Source organism: Panthera pardus, unplaced genomic scaffold (genome assembly GCF_024362965.1).
Source record: "Panthera pardus isolate Hobbes unplaced genomic scaffold, ASM2436296v1 HiC_scaffold_10, whole genome shotgun sequence".
Classification (NCBI taxonomy): Eukaryota; Metazoa; Chordata; class Mammalia; order Carnivora; family Felidae; genus Panthera; species Panthera pardus.
The window spans coordinates 94410798-94424952 of NW_026526655.1; the positions used below are offsets into that span (position 1 = coordinate 94410798).

The window sequence follows — 14155 nt, forward strand, 5'->3', positions numbered from 1 at the left end:
ATCCATGTTGATAAATATCCCAATTTCCAGAAATCACCTTTAGTTATTTAACTATATGATCTTTGTTTTTATGTTTATTTATTTTGAGAGAAAGACAGAATGTGAGCAGAAGAGGGACAAAGAGAGGGAGAGAAACACAGAATCCAAAGAAGACTCCTGGCTCCAAGCTGTCAGCACAGAACCCAATGCAGGGCTTGAACTCACAAACTGTGAGATCATGACCTGAGATGAAGTCGGACACTCAACCAACTGAGCCATCCAGGCACCCCAACTACACTCTCTTTAAAGTAAAGAGATGCTCAGTAGAAGATTTGAGATTTTAACCTAGAAAAGTAACCAGATAAAAATTGTTTAGAGCCTCATTTTTTAGGTAAATCATCTAATGGCATAGGTATGCCATCTCTATGCAGATTCAGAAATACATTCTTTTCACTGATTCCAAGTTGATCAGAACCTAAGATATTTTACTCAAGGCAATAAAGCTCAAGGAAAATTTTTCCTGTAAATTAAAATGTCAGTTTATTAACATGTATTGAGAAATCGCTTTCCTGTTCTTGTGGTCACCCTAAGGAGGCAGGATGGACTCTTCTATTCAAAATTTGTTTTGGATATTAAGAATGATGATGCCAGCATTCAAACATTAAAAATGGAATCAGACTCTTTATTATACACTTTACTTTGCTTCCATTGTTTATTTTTGTATTCAGCACATTATCTCCTTAGCTAAATTAATCCTTCCATTTTTTTTAATGTTTATTTGTTTATTTTGAGAGAGAGAGAGAGAGAGATCATGAATGGGGAGGGATAGAGAACCCCAAGCATGTTCCATGTCAGTGCAGAGTCTGATGCAGGGCTCGATTCCACGAACTATGAGATCATGACCTGAGTGAAATCAAGAGTGGGATGCTTAACTGACTGAGACACCCATGTGCCCCATCATTTCTTATACTTAAGACTCGTTGGTTTGGGAACCTTTCTTTTTAAAATGGCTCCTTATTTCTTAATTGATACTTTCTTAAAATTTAATAGTTCTTAAAAGGCAGTCATAATTCTTTATTAAGAAATCATGTGATAAGATAGCTGGGAACAGTAAGAAAATATTTAGAATTTCCTAAACTTGATGAAATAGTACACTCATAGCTCCCCAAACTGGTTTTCTATTCTTCAGCTGCCTAGATCTATCACTAGAGGTATGTTCAGTCCTTTCTCTTCTTAAAGCCAGATGCCACATAGTTGAAACAGGCTGCTTACACCTGTTTTCTATCAGAGACTACTCGGTCTAGCTCTTTCTAGGTCTCAGTATGCATTGAACCATTGGGACATGAAGAGAAAAATCCCAGAGAGGAGGTAACTTGAGAGAAAGACCTGAGAAATCTGCATACATGTTACCTGCACACACTAGCCATCCCCTAAAGTGTACTTCCACAGGATGCCACTCCAGAATACCCAGCAGAAATCTGTAGTTGGAGGAGAAAGAATAAGGCAGAGATTTCAGCATTATTGTGGTACTCAGGAGACAGATCAGAGTTGTGCATTGTCAAGGTGGAAGAATCTTGGTAAATACACTGCCTGGGCTTATGGTAGTAAAGACCATACCCTAGTAATAAGAACCAAAACTGAAATAAACTTGTTCTTACAAAACCTAAAACCAAGACTTAAAGGGAATGAGGTATCTGCTGGTACTCAATGTGCCTTGGCTAAAGAAAACTTAACCTAATTTCCACCTGGGTGAATTTATCATCTAAAGCTTCTATAGCTTCTTCACAATTAATTTCTGGAATCCAATGAAAAATAAAAGGAGTGCTGAGAAAACAGTACCAAAAAAAAAAAAATTAGGAATACAATCCACAGGTGATCATATGTTGATGTTATCAGAAGGAGATTTTAAAATAGCATTGACTATTTTATTCAAGAAAATCAAGGAAGTGGTGGACAACAGAAATGAAAAGATGAAAATTTTCAATGGAGAATTTAATATGTTAAAAAGAATCTAAAAATACTAAATTTTAAAAGAGTCTGCTGACCACTTTAGAGCTGAAAAATGACATATCTGGAATTAAGAATTTATTCAGTTGCTGTAATATGATAGCAAATATACAAGAAAGCAAGATTAGGGAACCAGGAGATTAAAAAAAATTCATACTTCTAATTAGATTAGCTTTTCCATACATCAGAAGTATTCTTATCCTTTCCTGTATTTATGCTAGTTTCCTCTCTTTTCCCCTTTCTCAGGTCATAACTTCTCTCTCCCCACCTGTGTTTTTTTCTATCTATTGTTTCAATTTTTTCCCCACATATCCCTATTGAAGATCTGTGTCCCTATGTTAGTAGCAGACAATATTAGGAAATTTAGTTAAGTGACTCATTAATAGGTGCCTGGAAGGCTAACATAGGCAAAGTCACACTACATGAAGTGTGAAAAGGTCCACGTAGAAAGGCACCAAGGAAATTAATCAGCAAGTAGAAGGTAAAGATCCAGTATAAAATCTGGAGTCCCAAAGAATCCTACTTCCCGGAAAGTTACTGTAGCAAACACACCCTTACTTCCAAAGAAGTTTAAATTAAGAAAATGGTCTGTGAACCCACTGTAGAAAGCAAAACCAGGTAACCATAGCTGTAGCATAGAGTTACTTAGTGGTATGGCCCATACACACAGAATTGGCCATGGCTCATTTCCTGGAAATGTACGCCTTTGTCATCGTTAGGTATAAGCAGCAATACCAATGACCCCAAGCCAGGAAACATCAGTAATTTGTAAATTACTGCTGCCTTGAAGCCATACTGATCTCAGAATCCAGGGATGTTTAAGTTGGTTCAGCTATGAGTATTGGAGGGCCTTTGAGAACAAGAAAACATACCAGTCATTATACCAGATGTTGGTGCATAATTGCTCTTTGGTTTGGGTTTATAAAACTAAGTAATATAAAAGTTATTTATTTCTCTCAGGATTAGGTCTGCTACCGTCGGATAAATCTTAAATTTGGCTATGTAGGCCTAAAGGTTAGGATTGTATGCTATTCTTTAGAAAGAGATATAGAATATTAGCTTGTAAAATGCTTTAATTTGGTTAAAAAAATTTTTTCTTGATGTTTACTCATTTTTTGAGAGACAGAACAAACAGGGGAGGGGTAGAGAGAAAGGAAGACACAGAATCCAAAGCAGGCTGCAGACTCTGAGCTAGCAGCACAGAGCCCTATGCAGGGCTTGAACTCACCAACCACAAGATCATGACCTGAGCTGAAGTCAAACGCTTAACGAACCGAGCCACCCAGTCACCCCTAATTTTGTAATAAAATATGTATCTTTGTGAGTGTGTCTACATTCCTACATTATTTTAACCTGTTACCAAACCCTGCCTACCTTAACATGAATTTTATTCTTCAAACAGTAGATAAGAAAGAATTTTTATCTGCAACTGGATTTTGTTTCAATATTAAAAGCTTATATATCCAGTATTTTTAAAAAATTTTAGATTTATTGAGGTATAACAGAAAAACAAGTTTCAAGACATGTAAATTATACATTATGGTAACCTGACAGATGTATACATTGTAAAAGGATTCCCCGCATATATTTAACACATCAGCATCTCACATATCTACACTTTTCTGGTGTTTTGTTTTGTTTTGTTTTGTTTTGTTCTGTTTTGTTTTGTGACAAGATCTGAGTTCCACCATCCCACCAACCCTCAGTCATAAACACTGTATTATCAACTGTTGTCACAATGCTTTACCTCAGGTTCTCAGACCTTATTCATCTTGTAGCTGAAAGTTTGTACCCTTTTGCCAGCCTCTCCCTATCTTCCCTGTCCCTTAGCCCTGGCAACCACTTTTTTTACTGTTACTATGAGTTTGGTGCTTTCTTTTTTTTTCTTTTCTTTTTTTCCCCCCAAAGATTCTATGTATAAGTGTTACAATGCTTTATTTATCGTTCTCTGTCTGGATTATTTCAGTTAGCATAATGTCCTTGCATTCCACCCAGGTTGTGTCAAATGGCAGAGTTTTCTTCTTTCTCAAGACTGAATAATATTCCATTGTATATAAATACCACAACTTTTCAGTTCAGCCACTGATGGACACTTAGGTTATTTGTGTACATTAAAAGCTTTTAGACTTAGCTTTGGATCTATTCTTGAATGTTATTTGCCTCAGAACTTTGAAATGTTAGCTAATATTATTGCTCTTGCACTAAAATCTTTTCATTAACCTTCTTTCCTAATTTTTCTCTACCTGGGTTTTGCTTGTCCCACAGAATTGAACAATCTTGATCTTTATTTACTCATTAATTTGCTTTTACATTCAAATATCTGAACACCAGGACAGAAACAAAGTCACTTCCTATGTTTCATTTACCTTGTCTCCCTTTGACAGTCTTTATTCCAGTCACAAGAACATTTTCCTAAGTAATTCACACTAGTTTTCTTTTCGAGTGTGATTGATATAAATATAAACTTGCTTGAATATTCTAGGATTTCTTTTTTGTTGTTGTTAATACCAGTAGTTAAGCGAAAAATTCATAAACAAAACAAGATTTTCTTAGTGGAGACTTGCTAAAAGTCCAAACTTCCTTTTTATCTTTTCCTCTTTAATTTTGCTCAGCATTTAAAACTTAGTAGTATAAGTTAACTGTTTTAGGTATTTGTGTCTTTTTTCTCTTTGAATAGTCACGTCAGAAGGACTTAGGTCTTTTTGTCCTCTTATGGTTCACAATAATAACTACTTTTTCTAAAAAGGCAGTGTTGTTGTGGTATAATTCACACTGTTAGGTAAATTCATCCTTTTTACACATATAATTCTTTAAGTTGACAAATGCATACAGACATATAAGTGCTCCCACAGCCAATACAGAACATTGGGGCGCCTGGGTGGCTCAGTGGGTTAAGCGTCCGACTTCGGCTCAGGTCTTGATCTCACGGTTCATGGTTTCCAGCCCCGCATCGGGCTGTGTGCTGACAGCTCAGAGCCTGGAGCCTGCTTCGGATTCTGCGTCTCCCTCTCTCTTTGTTCCTCCCCTGCTCTGTCTCTCTCTCAAAAATAAAGATTAAAAAAAAACACAGAACATCATCCCCCAAGATTCCTTTATGCTGCCCTCCTCCTTCCATCCCTAGACTCTGATGTGTTTTCTGTCTCTATTGTTTTGTGTTTCTCTGGATGACCTAAACATGGAATCACGTGGCTTTTGGGCTTGGCTTCTTTCATTTAGCAACATGTGTTTGGGTTTCACTCATGTTGTTGTGAATAGCAATAGTTTGCTCCTTTTTTATTGATAAATGGTATTCTATTATGATTTTCATCCATGCACCCATTTAAGTACATTTGGGTTGTCTTCATATTCTGGGTATTATGAACAAAACCACTAAAAACATTCATTTAGTAACTTCTTTTTAAATGAGTACTGCTTAAAAATGGGGCATTATAATGTAAGTGTGAAAACACAAGTGCAAAGACACCAGAGACCTGGGTTCTCATACTATTTTGCATCCAGTTAACTACCTGTTAAGTTGAACAGATAATTTAACCTCTCTGTTCTTACCTTTTTTGTAAAATGTGCATATTTTATGCCTTCTTCTAGCTTTAAAATAGCATGGTATTGTGATGTATAGTAAGGCATTTACTCTTGTGCCAAGAGAACTTATAAATGCTCACATAAATATTTCTAAAATTAAGTTATATGAATTAAGTATAACTAATATTTCAAATTACAGGTTATTTTGTCTCTAAGTCCAGTCACAAATGATTGGAAAATAATAGTTTGCTTAATGAATTTTAAAGGTCATCATAATCATAAGCTTTTAACCATGTAATCCAATTGATTTTACATCAGAAAATTATTTTGATGACTCTTAAGTAAATATTTGATAAGTATTTTCATTTAAAATATGTCAGCATTTATTTATGTACTTATGTATTTATGTATTTTTTATTTATTTTTAATGTAGATGGGTCTAGGAAAGACAATCCAGGCAATTGCAATTGCTTACTTCTATAAGGAGGAATGGCCGCTTTTAATAGTGGTCCCTTCATCTCTGAGATACCCTTGGACAGAAGAAATGGAGAAATGGATCCCAGAGCTAAGTCCAGAGGATATCAGTGTTATTCAGAATAAAACTGATATTGGGTAAGAACAACTTTTTAATCTTTAAGGGGGAAAAAAGCCTTCTCACATGTAATTAGTAAATGCTAATGTTTAGAATGATGTATAACCTATAAGCCATAATTTAGAACTAAGAGAGTAGAGTGAAGAATTTTACTTTACATTTTAAAATCTGTATTATTTATCTAAAACCCAGCAGTATACTTAATGCTTTAAATTCCTTTTTGGTGTATTTTTAAAGTAAATGTAAATAGGTGTACTTTGAAAGATTTATGTAATATATCTACTTTATATATACTTTAAATATACTTAAAACTCACTATTTTGGGGTTCAAAAATACATTTCACAACTTTTCAATGACTAATTTGAAGTTTATGAGCTTTTATTGTCTGCAGCGATGGTAGATTTTGCTTTCCAAATTCTTGGTTGATATGCAAGTTTTATATGTCACTCAAAATGAGTATTTACCAGTTTTATTTTCTTTATTACATTAATTTATAATTTTAATACTTTCTAATTGAAAATATTTGTTTTGAGATTATTTCAAGTTTCTCCTCGAAAATAAATCATAATGTAACTACTTAGGTTTTTTGTTTTTTTTTTTTTTTCATTTGTTTTCTAGCCATGAGGATAAACCAATCTATTTGTATATTGATGATTTATTACATTGTATTTATAAGTGAATTACACAAATTATCACGTCTCTAAAAGTTCAAAATAACCAATTTCTGACCCTCAAATAACAGGTAGTATATATATTTGAAATAAATGTCTGTTGGGGCGCCTGGGTGGCTCAGTCGGTTAAGCGTCCGACTTCGGCTCAGGTCACGATCTCACGGTCTGTGAGTTCGAGCCTGCGTCGGGCTCTGTGCTGACTGCTCAGAGCCTGGAGCCTGTTTCAGATTCTGTGTCTCCCTCTGTCTCTGACCCTCCCCCGTTCATGCTCTGTCTCTCTCTGTCTCAAAAATAAATAAATGTTAAAAAAAAAAAAAGAAAGAAAGAAATGTCTGTTAATACTTAGATTTTTTAAAATTATGGTATTATTGTACTGTGTTGTTTTCTCTAGGATTGTTAACATAAAGACTATTTGTAACAATGAAGTTGGCCTTTGTGAATGTCCTAACAAAATAGTTGGAGGCTTTTTCTCTTTTGACCTTTGAACTATTAAGTCTATAAAATATGTCTTTATGGACCTAAGGAAATTTGGACAGTATTTTCATGGTCAAAGTAAAATTTTGGTAATAATTTTAAATTTCCTCTTGTCCAATAAAACTGCATAAAATTTACAACTTAAGGATTTAGAGAATGTAGGCCTTTGTATGCACATTTTGTTAGCTATAGTTTATTTAAAAGTTTACATTTAATTTTCTTAAAATATATATCTTCTCCCATCTTTTATAATATTTAGGTCATCTAGTTTTCCTTATTCTTTAGGAAATACTGTTTAGCAATTAAATAGAGGCCAAGATTTTTATTTGGATAACATTTGGTATCTGTTAGAATGTATTACAACCCAGAGTATAACTTTTCTGGAGGATCTCAGTTTAGGAAAAGAAAAACTTACCATTGTCTTCCAAGTACTTAAAGAAATAGCTTTAAACGTATACTAACATCTGGCAACATGCATTTACCACAAATACATGTAACTCCTTTTGGCATATGCCAATTATGCCTGAAATGTTCTGCAGTGGACTTTCAAGCTCTTGTTTTTTGTATATGGTTCTCAGTATACCTAAGTTAGTTAGTAATATTAACCCTATGCTTTTCTTCTGTCAGCTTTTCTGGTTTTTGATTATAACAAGAAAATCCTAAGTCTCTATATTAACTAGATTTACCCAGGGCTTAAAACATAGTTGACATTAAGAAAAAAATGTAAGTGTTGTAAATATTTATGCATCCAACATGAGAATACCCAAATACATAAAGCAATTATTAACAAATTTAAAGGAAGTACTCGATAGTAATATGATTATAGTAGAGGAGTTTAACACCTCACTTACATCAGTGAATAGATCATCCAAACAGAAAATCAACAAGAAAACAGTGCCTTTGAATGACACACTGGACTAGATGGATTTAACAGATACATTCAGAACATTCCATCCTAAAACAGCTTAATACACATTTGTTTTCAAGTGTATTTGGAACATTCTCAAAATAGATCACATATTAGGCCACAAAACAAATCTCAACAAATTGAAAAAGACCCAAATTATATCATGTATCTTTTCTGACCACCATGTTACAAAACTAGAAATCCACCACCACAGTCTGGAAACAACACAAATACATGGTGGTTAAATAACATGCTACTAAATAATGAATGCGTTAACCAAATCAAAGAAGAAATCAAAATTTACTTGGAGAGAAAAAATGAAAACACAGTGGTCCATCCTGTCTCAGGTCCTCACTTCCAAGATGACCAAGGAAAGAAAGAATAATAGGCCAAAAGGGGCCACAGCCATATGCAGCCTGTTTGTTGCATCACCTGTGCCTGTTGCGTTCCCAAGGACAAGGCCATCAAGAAGTTCATTATTCAGCACATAGTAGAGGCCACCACTGTTGAGGACGTTTCCAAAGTGAGTATCTTCAATGACTGTGTGCTTCCCAAACTATACATGAAACTACATTACTGTGTGAGCTGTGCCATACACAGCAAGGTGGTCAGGAATTGCTCTGGTGATGCATAGATGGAATGAACACCCTCACCCTGATTTAGACCTGCAGGTGCTACCTCGCAACCCCTACCAAAGCCCATGTGAGGGGTCAGGTCCTTAAGGACTGAAGAAAAACTGTTTTCTAGAGGGGCACCTGGGTGGCTCAGTCAGTTAAGCATATGACTTTGGCTCAGGTCATGATATTGTGGTTTGTGCATTTGAGCCCCATGTCGGACGCTGTGCTGACAGCTCAGAGCCTGGAGCCTGCTTCAGATTCTGTGTCCACCCCTCTTCTGCTCACGCTCTGTGTCTCTCTGTCTCTTGATAATAAATAAATGTTAAAAATTTATGAAAACTGTTTTCTGGAAAAAATAAAATGGAGATTATATTTAAAAAGAAAAGAAAACACAATCATCCAAAACCTTTGGGATGTGACAAAACCAGTCCTAAGAGGGAAGCGTACAGCAATACAATTCTACCTCAAGAAGGAAAAAAAAAAAAAAAAACTCAAATAAACGATCTAACTTTACACCTAAATGAGCTAAAAAGAACAAAATCCATAACCAGCAGAAAGATAATAATAAATATTGGAACAAAAATAAAAGAAATAGAAACTAAATAATAACAGCAACACAGTAGAACAAGTCTGTGAAACCAGCAGCTGGTTCTTTAAAGAATGAACAATATTGATGATAACGCTCTAGCCAGACTTAAAAAAAAATCAGAAATGGAAAAGGAGAAATAATAACCAACACCACAGAAATACAAAAGATTATGAGAGATTATTATGAAAAATTGTATGCCCACAAATTGAACAACCTAGAAGAAATGGACTAATTCCTAGAAACATATAATCTCCCAACACTGAGTCAGGAAGAAATAGAAAATTTGAACTGGCTGATTACCAGCAGTGTAATCAAATCAATATTCAAAAAAGTGAAACAAAAGTCCAGGACCACATAGCTTCACAGGAGAATTCTACCAAACATTTAAAGAGTTAATACTTATTCCTCTCAAACTATTCCAAAGAATAAAAAAGGAAGGAAAATTTCCAGATCGTTCTATGAGGCCACCATTACCTTGATACCAAGCCAGACAAAGACACCACCAAAAAAGAGAACTACAGGCCAAGATTCCTTATGTGCATAGTTGCAAAAATCCTCAACAAAATACTAGCAAACCAAATCCAACAATGTATGTTAAAAAATCATTCACCAGGATCCATCAGAATTCATTTCCAGGAGCCAAGGGTAGTTCAGTATTCACAAATCAATCAACTTGTTACATTACATCAATAAAGGATTGGGGCACCTGGGTGGTTCAGTTGGTTGAGCATCTGACTTTGGCTCAGGTCATGATCTCACGGTTTGTGAGTTCAAGCCCCACATGGGGCTCTGTGCTGATAGCACGAACCCTGCTTGGGATTCTCTCTCCCTCCCTCTCTTTCTCTGTCTCCCTCCCTCCCTCCCTCCACTCATGTTCTCTCTCTCAAATAATCTTTAAAAATAAATAAATAAAAGGATAAGAACCATATTATCATTTCAATAGATGAAAATAAAAGCATTTGACAAACTACAAGATACATTCATGATAAAAATCCTCAACAAAGAAGGTTTAGAGGGAACATATCTCACCATAATAAAGACCTTATATGAAAAATTCACAGCTAACATCATCCTTAATGAGTAAAAAACTGAGAGGTTTTCCCTAAAGGTCAGGAACAAGACAGGGATGTCTACTCTCACCATTTTTGTTCAACATAGTACTGGAAATCTTAGCCACAGCAGTCAGACAAGAAAAAGAAAGAAAAGGCATCCAAATTGATAAGAGGTAAAACTTTCACTGTTTGTAGATGACATGATATGCTATATAGAAAACCATTAAAGATTCCACCAATCTGATAAATGAATTCAGTAACATCACAAGATAGAAAATGCACTTCTATACACTAATAATGAAGCAGCAGAAAGAGAAATTAAGAAAATAATCCCAGGGGCGCCTGGGTGGCTCAGTCGGTTAAGCCTCCAACTTCGGCTCAGGTCATGATCTCACGGTCCGTGGGTTCGAGCCCTGCGTCGGGCTCTGTGCTGACAGCTCAGAGCCTGGAGCCCGTTTCAGATTCTGTGTCTCCCTCTCTCTCTGCCCCTCCCTTGTTCATGCTCTGTCTCTCTCTGTCTCAAAAATAAATAAATGTTAAAAAAAATTTAAAAAAATAGAAAATAATCCCATTTACAATTGCACCAAAAATAGTATGATACTTAGGAATAAACTTAACCAAAGAGGTGAAAGACCTGTACTCTGAAAATTATAAAACAATGATGAAAGAAATCAAGGATAACACAAAGAAATAGACATTCCATGCTCATGGATTGGAAGAACAAATATTGTTAAAATGTCTGCACTACCCAAAGCAGTCTACACATTTAATGCTGTCCCTATCAAAATACCAACAGTATTTTTCACAGAACAGGAACAAACAATCCTAAAATTTCTGTGGAACCACAAAAGATCCTGAATAGCCCAAACAGTCTTGAAAAGGAAAAACAAAACTGGAGGGATCAAAATTTCATACTTCAAGTTACAATACAAAGCTGTAGTAATAAAAACAGTGTGGTACTGGCACAAAAATAGAAAACATAGATCAATGTAACAGAATAGAAAATCCAGAAATAAACCCACAATTATATGGTCAATTAATCTTTGACAAAGGATGCAAGAACATACAATCGGAAAAAGAAAATCTGTTCAACAAATCATCGACAAATTGGGAAAACTGGACAGCAGCATGTTAATGGACTACTTTCTTACATCATACAAAAAAATTTACTCAAAATGGATTAAGGACCTAAATGTGAGACCTGAAACCATAAAAATTCTAGAAGAGCGCACAGGCAGTAATTTCTCTAACATTGGTTGTAGCAACTTTTTTCTACATATGTCTCCTAAGGCAAGGGCGATGAAAGCAAAAATCAACTTTGGGACTATATTGCAAAAAAAAAAGCTTCTGCACAGTGAAGGAAACCATCAACAAAACTAAAAGGCAACCTACTGAATGGGAGAAGATATTTGCAAACAACATATGTGATCAAGGGTTAGAATCCAAAATAGAAGAAGAACTTAACACAACATCCAAAAAAGCAAACAACCCAACTACAAAAGGGGAATAAGACATAAACAGACATTTCTCCAAATAAGACAGATATCCACCAGACACATAGGAAGATTCTCAGCATCATCCATCATCAGAGAAATACAAATCAAAATCACAATGTCACTTCACACCTGTCAGAATGGCTAAAATCAAAAACTCAAGAAACAAGTGTTGGCGAGGATGTGGGGAGAAAGGAACACTCATGCCCTGTTGGAGGGAATGGAAGCTGGTGTAGCCACTGAGGAAACCGGTATGGATGTTCCACCAAAATTAAAAATAAAACTACCATATGATCTGGTAATCACACTACTGGGTATTTACTGTAAGAATATGAAAACACTAATTCAAAAGGATATATGTATCTATGTTTATTGCAGCATTTTTTTTTTACAATAGCCAAATTATGGAATCAGCCTATTGTCCATTGATGGAGGGATATCCCATCGATGAATGGGATACTATTCAGCCATAACAAAGGAATGAAGGGGTGCTTGAGTGGCTCAGTTAAGCATCTGACTCTTTATGTGGGCTCAGATTATGATCTCATGGTTGTGAGATTGAACTATGCATCCGTCTTCTTCGGATTCTCTCTCCCTCTCTCTGTTACTCCCCTACTTGTACTTTCTCTCTCTCTCTCTCTCTCTGTGTCTCTCTCTCAAAATAAATTTAAAAAAAAACTTAAAAAAGAATGAAATCTTGGCATTTGCACCAACCTGTATATAGTTAGTATAATATCAAGTGAAATAAGCCAGTCAGAACACAAATAACATACCATCTCACTCATATGTGGAAACAGATGAACAAAGGAATAAAAAAAAAAAAAAAGAGACAAACCAAGAAACTGACTCTTAACTATAGACAATGAACAGATAGTTACCAGAGGGGAGGTAGGTAGGGTGGGTGGGTAAAATAGGTGAAGGGGATTAAGAGTAGAACTTATCGGGGCGCCTGGGTGGCTCAGTCGGTTGAGCATCCGACTTCGGCTCAGGTCACGATCTTACAGTTCGTGGGTTCGAGCCCCACGTCAGGCTCTGTGCTCACAGCTCAGAGCCTGGAGCCTGCTTCTGATTCTGTGCCTCCCTCTCTCTTTGCCCACCCCCCCCCCCCCCGCTCGCGCTGTCTCTCTCTGTCTCTCAAAAATAAATAAATGTAAAAAAAAAAAAATTAAAAAGAAGAGTAGAACTTATCTTGATACTCACTAGGTGAGTACTCACTAGGAATTGTTGAATCACTATATTGTACACAACTGAATACAACTAATATAACACTATATGTTAACTACACTGGAATTAAAATTTTAAAAATAAATTAAAACATTTTTTAAATGCAATTGTTGTATTGTTGTATTGTAATATTTAGGAGCTCTGCCTTTTCTCTTAGGGGGTAGAAAACTGCAGAAGACTGACTCTCCTGTATTTTTTCACTGATGTTATAGAAAATGCTAAAGTAATGTATTTTATTGTTTTTTCATTTATTTGTCTAACTATTTAATTCTCCAAACTCACTAGGAGCATAACACTGCATATACAAAGATGAATAATAAGACATATTTTTTTGTCCTCATTAATTAGCAAAGGAGATAAATACGTAAATGAAAAATTTCATTATAGCGTGGTAAATAATAATATAGATGTATGAATAATTACATAGTCCAAAAGTTAGAGATCTCTTGAGCCCCGTGTTACTCTGTATAAAGTGGTACCCTCTCTCCTTTCCCATACTTCATCACCCCGTGGCTGGGAATTTTTGTTGTCATGGTTTCAAGGACTCTGCTGGTCTTAGTGGGACAGTCTAGGAATATGAGATGCCCTGCTGTGCCCTGGACAGCCCTTCAATACTAAGTAGTGTCTTCAAAATCCCACTACCACCTGGGCTGAAAAATGCTGCTTGCCCTCTTCTCTGTGGGAAGGCTTCAATAAAGATTCAACTAATATTTGAGCATCCACTTTATCCACAATTCTAGATGTCTGGAAGCAAATATTCTCAGAAGTAATATCCTAATCCTAGTAACATGTGGCTTGGTAGATGTGAAAATCTTCCAAAGACAATTTACCCAAAAATTTGGTTTTGGTTAACCAAAATTTTAAATTTTGCATTCTTGCTTGTCATATCTGAAAACTCTAAAATCTTAAGAGAAATTGAGTTTCAGCAGTATTTTTCTTTATTTCCTCTGAATTTCTTCCCAAAGAGTTGTATTGTTTATGATAAATTGGTTACTGAAATATTTTTAAATATATGGATTTTTTCTTCCCT

General features: G+C 35.4%; 1 protein-coding gene and 1 pseudogene across 4 annotated transcripts in view; both read left to right on the top strand.

The window, feature by feature from the left end:
- ZRANB3 (zinc finger RANBP2-type containing 3) overlaps positions 1-14155 on the top strand; it is a 303348-nt gene that overhangs the window by 172118 nt on the left and 117075 nt on the right. For all 4 annotated transcript variants that reach the window (XM_053909315.1, XM_053909305.1, XM_053909304.1 and 1 more), the window contains one exon: positions 5939-6117. In XM_053909315.1, coding sequence (XP_053765290.1) covers positions 5939-6117 — 179 coding nt within the window. The remainder of the gene's footprint in view (positions 1-5938; positions 6118-14155) is intronic.
- Positions 7144-12508, top strand: LOC128778859 (40S ribosomal protein S26-like; annotated as a pseudogene).